This window comes from Vigna radiata, chromosome 1, assembly GCF_000741045.1.
Source record: "Vigna radiata var. radiata cultivar VC1973A chromosome 1, Vradiata_ver6, whole genome shotgun sequence".
Lineage (NCBI taxonomy): Eukaryota > Viridiplantae > Streptophyta > Magnoliopsida > Fabales > Fabaceae > Vigna > Vigna radiata.
In genome coordinates, this window is record NC_028351.1 from 19,190,305 (window position 1) to 19,201,233 (window position 10,929).

Genomic DNA, 10,929 nt, shown 5'->3' on the forward strand with positions numbered 1-10,929 from the left:
GATTTTGGAAAAACTGAATCGTCTCCTAACCTTAGGTTCACATCTCTGATTTAGTAAAGGAATACATTTTACACATTTCCTAAATGATCACAATTTTGCTTTCATATAAGTATTAATATGATCCTAAATAGACTTATACTTGGTTAATTGATGAATCAAACTTTGTTCATATAAGCCAATCTCCTATTCACTTAAATGAATGTGGAAAAGAATAATTGAGAGGATTTGAAAATAATTTTTTATTGTTTATTTGAATAGATTTAAAGATAAGTGAGAATTAATTTGAAAGTAAACTTTTTGTTTGTGCAGAAATTAAAGGAAGAGAAAATTTTAAAAATTAATTTACCCAGAGAATAGAAAAAAAAAAGTTTTATCTAACTATCAATTTCTCCCTACTATTTCCTTCTCCTATATATACTCATTTCATGTAGTAATCTTTTGCAAAATCTGCTTGTGGAAGAGACTAAAGTCATCCAGCTTGAAAACGTCTATAACAGTTAAATGAGCATCCCATGTTTTGAAACATTGATCAAAACTCCTAAATTTGTCCTTTTTTTTTTTTCTAAAACGAAGGCTCCATACGTGCGTTATTTGATCAGAAGTTAGTTTCACTGAAAAGTAATGTGATCATTGTCCACTGCACTCTAAGCGAAACATATACATAACATTTCCATTCTCAAATAATATTATGTATGGCAACGCATATATGTCCAGCTTGTTAAAAACTCCTGGGTAAAAACGCTGAAGATAAGTTAACATGCCAGCACAGAACCATTAGTTGACTCTGCCAAGGTTTTCAGTAAGTAACCTTTCAGGAATGCTTGTCTCGTCCTTTACATAGGAGAAGCCATGTTAGGATTCACGAGTGTCAAATTGTTTAAGCTTTAGAATCAGGTGCATCCTTTGGGTCCGCACTTAGAACATCCTTTGTGTCTGGTACCTTACCAGTAGATGCTTCTGCAGCATCCTCCTCTTCTGTGTCACTCTCATCATCTGCACAAAATGACCAAGACACTAGTTAGCTTCAGATAAAGAAAAATTATACAAACTATGTTACTTGGGTTTGGTTGGAGACCCTATGTCACTATGAATAAGAGCTTCATGTATCACTTCACGAAAAAGGAAAGAAAACCTATATATATATATATATATATATATATATATATATATATATATATATATATATATATATATATATATATACACACACACACACACACACACATAAGCTTACCATCGTCATCGCCTGCAGCATCAAAATCCAAGCCTTCACCCCCTCCCATGTTCAGCTTCTGCAGTGAAAATGAATTTAAGGTCAAGACATAGAGAGTCCATCTACCAAAGAGTATATGTGCAAAACTATATTTGAGTTTGAGATACAGTACTAACAGAAAAATCGATGTCTCCGAAGTCCATGTCAGATGCAGCTGAAAAGGAAATACGGAAGTGAGACAAAACAATGTAAAATGAAAGCTTAAATTCAGAGAAATTTTGAAAATAACTAACGTTGATTTTCGGGTTCCTCATCTTCATCTACCCATTTATCCCAATCAACTTTCAGGAATACTGGAGATTTCCCTCCCTGCTTCAACAATCGGTCCCACCACTTGTTCTCAGCCTTTTTTACCAAGTAGCAGATGTTTCTTGAACCCACACTAGCTTTGCTATTCTGAGAAGACATATCAACACACCAGTTACAATGTAAATGGAAAATGTTTTATCAACCAAAAAACCATCAGCTGGCTGATCTTACATTTACATCAATCGCGTCAAACAGATCAATGTCAACTTCATAAGGAATCTTCTCTGAACCAGCAATTGCAGAAAAGTGAAATTTTCCTTCTGGCTCCAGTTTGAGCTTAACATCCTGGGCATCAGGCAACTCAACTGTTAAGTAGAGTACATCAGACCTCTGAGCCCATTTGACAGAAGGATGGCGACTGTATGACAACCAGAAATATCAGGAAGAAATTTAGAGTATAACCTTGAAGGAACAGATAATTGTAGACTTGCCAAAAACTGTTTGGCCATGTAAGAATATTAATAGAAGTGTTTTGGGATGGAAAATAGATTGATTCTGCCCATGTATAAATAACGCTAATTTAAGTAGAGAACGTAAAATGGGTTTTATTTCCATAATTGCAGACTAAAAATAGCTTCAAAGCATTTGGATGAACACCAAGCAAGAATGGAGTTTTGATAATTCACTTAGTCATCAATAATCATGAAACAACTACATTTCTTCAAATCTTTGAAAAGGCTTGCTCATTAATTTAAATTTCTAGCCTCCGAAGTAAACCCCAATTAAATTATTTGAGTTTAAAATTTTTCTTTAAAGAACTCATACAGACAGGATCAGCATGCTCCATAAGTGCTTGCTGAAATGGATAAGTCCAAGTAAATTGAAAATAATTCCATCCAATTTAAGCCGAAATGTAGTAATGAAAAACATACAAAAACATTAAGAAAAGGTGAGAAACCATCAGTTTGGTTTTTGATAAAGATCAATAGCATTGACGGAACCATTTGGTTTACCACACCTAATGGAATGAGATTGTTAGGAACCAAATTCAGAGATTGTCTTTTCTAATTCTTCATCAAAGTGCAAATAACTAATCTAAAAGGATATAATTTTTCAGCATCGAAGCAGGAAATTAAAAGATAACCCATCAAATCGCTGCCCAACAACAAAATAAAAAATAAAAGAAAAGTGCAGAAAATAGAGAAATTAAACGCTGACAGCTGACCTACTTACATGCAATTTCTTGACTTCCTCAATCAAAGTATTAAACTATTGGATAGAACAGATTTCAGCCCACCATATTTGATCCTAGATAAGATTCTAACTGTAAAATGATTAACTTACTGCCAAAAACTTTTAACCAGACATCATTTTCTCTTTTTCTTCTTTCATTGCTCCTGAATTGAACAATAATTCGTGCATTTAGCATGAAAGCATAAATCAAATGAAAAATGTTTTCTTGATCGAAACACCAGACAACTAAAATGGGTGCATCAGTCTCATGCGTGATGACTATTCCCATACATGATTTGATGTCAAAAGATTCCCATTAAGTTGTACCCATTATCAGTAAGCCACACGTAAGTTCAAAAACAAAAAATAACATCTGAGCCAAACTACTCTTGTCACTGATGATGAATGAACAGGGTACCACAATTAAGACATTTCGAAATTGAAAAACAAAAACATGAAAACTTAGAACTAATTGTTTCCTCCATTTCTCGCTCCGCTAGCAGCCAAAAAAGAATCCCAACTCACAGTGATTTTGGTATTACAACGAAACAAGCAAAATAAATAGAATACAGAGAAGCAGGTGTAATCTAAACCCTACAAGACCTGGAAATAATACGAAAGTCATCACTTTGTGGCAAACTATACGAACATCAACAAATATATAATGGTATTATCAGTTCAAAGAGAATTTAAATGTCAAAAACCCTAATTAATTATTTTCTAAAAAATAATAAACATACCAAAAATAAAGAAGAACAGAACATGAAAAAGTAAATAGAATTAAAAGAAATCCAAAACAAGAAAGTACTAAGAAATTTATCCAAGTTAAGAAATATCACTAATTAGCCTAAACAAGGAGAAAAACAGCATGCATGTAGTCTAAAATTTTCTGTTCAACCACAGAAGAAAATGAAAAATGCATATTCTGAAAATCGCACCTCATCTTAGAATAACTTTTCTCTCTGGAGAGTAATCGGTTTGTTTTGTTTTCTCTCTGGTTAGGGAAGCTTTCCGACACCTACAGTGAGTGAATGATTTATTTTTGTCTCCTATTTAGATTTTCAGCCTGCACTCCTACTAATTTCAAAAATAGAATTTTGCTCCTTCCAGTTGTGTGCATTGTTAGTTCAAATTTAATCAAAAAATATATTTTATTAATTATTAAATTAGATTCGTTTTTATTAATTTACTTTACCAATAATATTATTAAGAAATGTTTATTGGATTGGGTTAGTATTTAATTCAATTATTCTAATCTAATTAGATTTTGTTAAATTTTATTTATTATTAGGTTAAACTCTATTAAATCTAGGTATATCATTTACAATATTATTTAAGACTCATTTCTTCCAAAGAAAAATTTTATTATTTTATTTTAACAATAATATAAATTTTTTAAAATTTTAACTTTTTTTTAACTCAATCAAATTCAATTAATAATAAGTTATAATGAGTTAAATATAACATAAACTAGTATGAGACCTGCTGTACTGGGTTGTTGGTTTTCTTTTTAACTTGTATTAAAAATGAGTGTAATTATTCTTATATATAAATAAATAATTTATTTATAGAATTATATTTAAATGTTATAATAATGTATATAGTTATAAACATAAAATTTTAATGAAGATTTTGATAATATGAGAAAAACATAAATAATTAACTATAATTTTTTTATACATAAGAAAATAAATAAAAGTGAATAGAATTATTTATAATATTGATTTCATTATGTTAAAATAATGAATTATTAAAATTAAAATTAATAATAACAATAATAATAATGGATTGTAGTAATAATAATATTAATAATAAGAATAGTTTCAATACTATTAATAATAATACAAATAAATAATAATTGCAAGAGTCTCAAAAAAAAAAAAATTATAAATGAGTATTAAAAGTCACATCATCTCTTTAAACATTCTTATAGTTCTTTTCATTTCATTCTAGATTTTTCTAATCGTACATCCATATGTTTGAAGATCTAAGATTGTCTTGAGATAACCTTTTCACTTATATGGTTGATGAACTAACCTTGTATGTGATAATTTAGGTGGGCAATTTGTTTCACCACCACAAGTGTTTAACTTGCCGAGTTTGATATCAATACATATATCTGAATAATCGAGTTTTATTAGTCTTTATATATGATATGTTTGTTTTATTGAATGAATGATGATGATAACTATATGTCTATATTTTGAATTCTTCTTTTTGTACATTAGTTTACCATTTCTTTTATATGTTCCTTTTGTCTATGTATTTGTAACGATCACTTTAATGGTATGAATAAGGTTTAAACATCTTTTTGATCCTTAAGTTATGAGGGGATGTTCAGTTTAGTCCCCGTTTTTAAAAATGTAAATCTTTGGTTCCTAAGTTATAAAAAATGTATCAAATGAGTTCTTTTTTAACTTGAAATACTGTTTTTGGTTGTTTCTTAACAACTGTTACATCTTTAGATTGCTCTGATTTGTTTCTTAATAATAATAATAGCATTTTAGACTGTTCTTTGTACTTTGACCATGAACATCAAAAAAGGACTCATTTAATACATTTTTTATAACTTAGGAATCAAAGATTTACATTTTTAAAAGCGAAGACTAAACGGAACATACGTTCATAACTTAGGGATCAAAAAGAGATTTAAACCTATGAATAAATGATGATGTAATAATTTATCGAGTTCAAGAAGATGATAGTGATGCATTATAGAGATAGAATGATTTGATTATGTAAATGTTTGTTCTTTTTTAAAAACCTTATTATATTTTTTAGCAGTGTAATATTATCCTTTAGTTGTATAAGACTGTTGTGTATATATAATTTTTTGTATTATAGTTAATATAACTATAATAACATTATACTGTGAGTTATTTATTCTTAAGTATTGAATGTGGGATATTTCTTTTAATAGTTGTATATTATTAAAATGAAATAATATAATAATAATAATAAGATTAAACATAAAATTTGGTTATGAATTTGTTTGTTTTAAATTATAAAATTAACACAATAATTGATTAGTAATGTGTAGTAAAACAAAATTGTTATATGATTAAAATTTATAATTAAATTTCTGAGTTATATACTATATTCAAATGAAATGCATATGCTTATATCATTGTTAAAATAAAATTGTAGGTATATCATGCAATAGGATCCCGTACAAAACAAAATACAACACGGAATTGATGTTAAAATTTTTAAATAGAAGCATATGTAGATATAAAATATGGTAAACAAAAGTTATATATATATATATATATATATATATATATATATATATATATATATATATATATTATAGTAAGATGAATTTGAGGTAAAATTTTTAAACAGAAGAAGGAGATGCGGACGTTGTTATCAATGTAAACATTGACACTATGTTAACCAATTCTTGTTGCATAAGTGCGATATTTTTTTTTTTTGTTTGAAACTATGCATTGGGGTATGAAATTTTTTTGTATTAAATTATAAAATTGGCATAACAATTTATTAGTGATGTAGAGTAAAACAATATTCTTGTATGACTAAAATGATAACTAAACTTGACTTATATATTATATTAAAATGAAATGTGTAAGACCTTGAAAAAAAAATATCTAGTGGTTTAGACTTTAATTATGTTTATTAAAATAAGAAATAACACGTTAAATAGAAGTAGAGTGTAGTACAATTGGTTACAACATTGATATGGGTTAGATGTCATGTGTTTGATTTTTCTTTATGGATAATATATGTTTTGTTATCTATTTTCAATTTGTTTTATGTGCAAGTGTTGTGTGAATTAATATTTATAATAATTGTTGTCCATGTGTTTGATAAAAATTAATTAAAGTTAGAAGAGTGAAATTAATGTGTTAATTAAAGTTGTTTAGAAAAAATAAGAAATAACTATTTCTTGTGATGATAGTTATATATTTTTGTATTTATATAAATAATATTTTATGACAACTTTCTTTTGTTATATTATTTATAATTACATAAATAATATTTTGTTTGTGGAATTACAATTTTAATATGAATTGGGATGGTTATAGTATGTTAGTATTATTTTAAATATAAAATAAATATTATAGCATTTTCAGTTCTTATTTTTAAGGAACATAAAGTGGTTCATTAAACCATTATTTTTATTCTTTTAACTACGTAGAGGTTATGGAGCCGTTACTAATCTTACTTAAACCTAAAGTCCATTTATTTTGAACCTGTGATAGCCCGACTTTATATAAGGGAATGAATTACTCTCAGTTTTGATCACTAAGCCTACCCCTCTATTCATAAAACACACCATCGAGTTTGAGTGAGTTAAGGTTTAGAAAAACAAAATTGTGTGTGTTTGGGTTACAAAATTGCAATGGCAGGAGGTACGCACATTATTCTTTCATTTTTGCTTCTGCTATTTTTTGATCTAAATGTGTTAGTGTAATCTTAATATAGTATGTTTAGGTCAATTTTATTGTCTTCCAATTTATCATTTGGTATCAGAGCAACGGTTCATTCCTCTGCCTTCCATGTTTTCGTTGATTTGGATTTTTTTAGTTTTATGGGTTTTATTATTTTGATTCATTTAATCCAAACAAATTTCCCAAATTAATGTTAAACCTGATTATATTTTTTTTAATCTTAAATGGAGCTTTTACCTTTTAAAAGCGAATAAAATTAGCCAAATCGTCTGCTAGGATTTCGGGTTGACGATGAATGCATGTACTATGGCTAATGGTTTTTTTTATTATGGGTGGTTGCGATCAGGTGTTAAGATATCAATTTTTAAATATTCTCCATGATGATTGATGAGGATTGTTAAATTATATTAATAATTAACATTGGTTCATGTAATGAAAAGTATAACTTTGATGTAAAGATTCTAATGTGATGATTATTAGAATATAAGGTATTAAAGTTATTGGGATTATTTTAGAGTTCTTAATTAATCCCTCTCTTCTCACTCCAAAAGGGCATTTTGCTATTTTACTAAAGTTAATTAAAATATCATTAAAAGAGGAAAAAGTTTGACTTTTGTAGACAAGACAAGTTTCTGAAAAGCACAAAGAGAAACAGTAACATTCTCAGGAAAGAAAAGAAACTGTGGCTGACAGATAAAAACATTCTGCAACTTCTATATCATCAAGAAGTCATCAAGAAGGCATTAAAGAGGAGTAAGAGGAGAGAGAACTTTTGACAGGAAGAAGTGCACAATAGATCCAGGTTAGTTCTCCTTTACTGTGTATGTGAGAATTGTGAGTATCATGAAAATTCAAGATCCTTGCTTACAAGTGGTATCAAAGCACGGTTCTGAATTTTATAATACTCCATAAATGGTAATTTTTCCAATTTTTTTGAAATCCTAACTTTTTGAATTATAAAATTTAGGGATTTTAAATTTGTTGGCATGAAAGAAAATTAAATTCACTAAAATGTGAATTTGATCCAGTCGTAGGGTTTTAATTTTGATTGTCGCATCACTGTAACGCGAATTTTCATATGGAAACCCCAAGTTTATTTTGTTTCGTTGCATTAAAGCAACTTCAGTGTCACAGGATTTTATTTTCCCATTAAAGAAACTTTAATTACGTGAATTTGATTCAGGAAGCACAATTTGATTATTTGTCACAACTGCAATGTTATGCCAAAATTAAAATTCTGCATGATATAGAAAAGTCAATTCCCTTGCGTAAAGTGAATTTTGAATGATTCACGTGAATTTCATTCACTCTCGAAACTGAATTTTTTTTTTTTTGGAATTATTGCTTGACTGTAATGTGTTTTTATCAGCCGCGGGTTTTTTAATTTTGGCGTAACGCAACTTTATTGTTGCGGCACAAAATTCTATTTTGGAAGCAACTTTAGTGTTGCGGTATTGTTATCACAGTAAAGCAATTTTATTGTAGCGTGTTAATTATTTTTAACATTGTTGTGCATTAAATGGAAATTATTTTGTGAATTGAAATTGAATGTTAAGCCAGATAATTGGAATGCTTATGTGAATTAAAAGTTGGAAGGTTTCGTATACTTTTAATTTGAAAAAGGGCATCCACTTACTTGTATGGTAATTAGTCATTGATGTAAGGATGTTATGGATTACCCAAAGGTGAACCATGGTTTATAATTGATGACATTGAAGTGAGACATCTCATGTACTTAGTATATGTTTGTATATCCAAAGATAGCATACATATAGACTTAAGTATGATTGATTGTTATTAAAATATATATGCAATTTGTCAGTTTAAGAATCACCCAAGGTGAACTTAAATGAATGACTTTATTGACTACCTATCAGTTTAAGTGTCACCCAAAAGTGAACTTGAATGTATGATTGATGTAGTAATTTGTTTGAATCCATAATTTTTAATCAAAGCATTAATGTATGAGCTTGTATATTATTTCCAGCTTACATGAATTTAGCAGGTTTGAGCAACAATGTCATCAAGTTTAATGGGCTAAATTATGCTGATTGGTCAGAACAAATCCAGTTCCAACTGGGTGTTCTAGACTTGGATATGGCTATTATGATGGATGAAATGCCCGCAGCCATTACAGAGACCAGTACAAATGATGAGAAGTCTTTTTATGAGGCTTGGCATAGGTCTAACTGGTTGTCATTAAACTTGATGCGCATGTCTATGGCAGAGAACGTAAAGCCTTCCATTCCCAGAACGGAAAACGCAAAAGAATTTATGAAAATGATCAAGGAGTACTCACAATCAGACATAACTGACAAGTCTATTATGGGAACTCTCATGAGTGAGCTGACTATCAAAAAGTTTGACTGGTCACAACCCATACATGAACATGTAACAGGAATGGCCAATATAGCAGCTAGATTGAAGTCAATGGGAATGAAGGTGAATGAGTCCTTTCTAGTACAGTTCATCATGAACTCTCTTCCTCCTGAATTTGGCCAGTTCCAAGTGAATTATAACACTATTAAGGATAAGTGGAACTTTCAAAAAATCAAAGCCATGTTGGTACAAGAGGAAGGGAGATTAAAGAAAATGAGAGACCNTTCTGTCCATCTCACAACTCATGAAGGTGCTAGCTCCAGTAAAGTTAAATCAGGAAAGAAGAACAAGAAGGACAAAGCCCAAATNAAAGTGAATAAGGGCAATATTCAGAAGGACCAGAAATGTTTCTTTTGTAAGAAAGTAGGTCACTTCAAGAAAGATTGTTCGAAAAGAAAATCTTGGTTCGAAAAGAAAGGTACTTTTTATGTTTCTGTAAGTTTTGAAGCAAATATAGTTGAAGTACCTAATAATACCTGGTGGTTGGATTCTGGAGCTACCACTCATGTTTCTAATATTATGCAGGGATTCCTTTCAATCCAGCCCATAAAAGGAACTGAAAAATATTTATATATGGGGAACAAAATGAAGGCGCGCATAGAAGGAATTGGGACTTACAGATTGATTCTAGACACTGGTTAATGTCTGAATCTTGAAAAGTGTCTCTATGTTCCTGGTTGTGCTAGGAATTTGATTTCTGTTGCAAAGTTGGATTTGTTTAGGTTTTACCTTTAGGATTGAAAATGGTATTTTTCATTTGTATAAACTTTCGTACTATTATGGTTCTGGTACATTATTGGATGATTTATATCATTTAAATCTTGATGTTAATTTTTCTGAATCTCTGTTTAATGTTGAACATGTTGATAGAAATTCTAGTGCAGGAAAGGAATGTTCTGCTTTCTTATGGCATAAAAGACTGGGTCACATATCCAAAGAAAGGATGTTGAGGTTAGTAAAAAATGAAATTTTACCTCAATTGGATTTTGATGTCTGGGATGTATGTATTGATTGTATTAAGGGTAAACAAACAAAACACATATCAAAGTATCCCGCCACAAGAAGCAGTCAACTTCTTGAGTTAATACACACTGATATTTGTGGTCCTTTTGACACTAAATCTTGGAATGGTGAAAAATATGTTATCTCCTTTATTAATGATTTCTCACGTTATTGTTATATATATTTATTGCATGAGAAATCTCAATCAGTGAACGCCCTTGAGGTGTTCATAAATGAGGTGGAAAGGCAATTAGATAGAAAAGTAAAAGTGGTGAGATCTGATAGAGGTGGTGAATATTATGGTAAAACTGATGAGAGTGGACAATGTCCAGGTCCATTTGCAAAGTATCTTGAAAGTCGGGGTATTTGTGCACAGTATAC

The 10,929-nt window shown here is 29.6% G+C and overlaps 1 protein-coding gene across 1 annotated transcript; it reads right to left on the minus strand.

Moving 5' to 3' along the window:
- Positions 1-612: 612 nt before the first annotated feature.
- Positions 613-3,839, minus strand: LOC106765832 (uncharacterized protein OsI_027940). The gene is made up of 6 exons (XM_014650588.2): positions 3,694-3,839; positions 1,754-1,940; positions 1,507-1,669; positions 1,390-1,427; positions 1,235-1,292; positions 613-993 (listed from the first exon to the last, which is right to left on the minus strand). The coding sequence occupies exons 1-6, from the start codon at positions 3,696-3,698 to the stop codon at positions 878-880; spliced, it is 567 nt and encodes a 188-aa protein (XP_014506074.1). The 5' UTR covers positions 3,699-3,839; the 3' UTR covers positions 613-877.
- Positions 3,840-10,929: the final 7,090 nt, after the last annotated feature.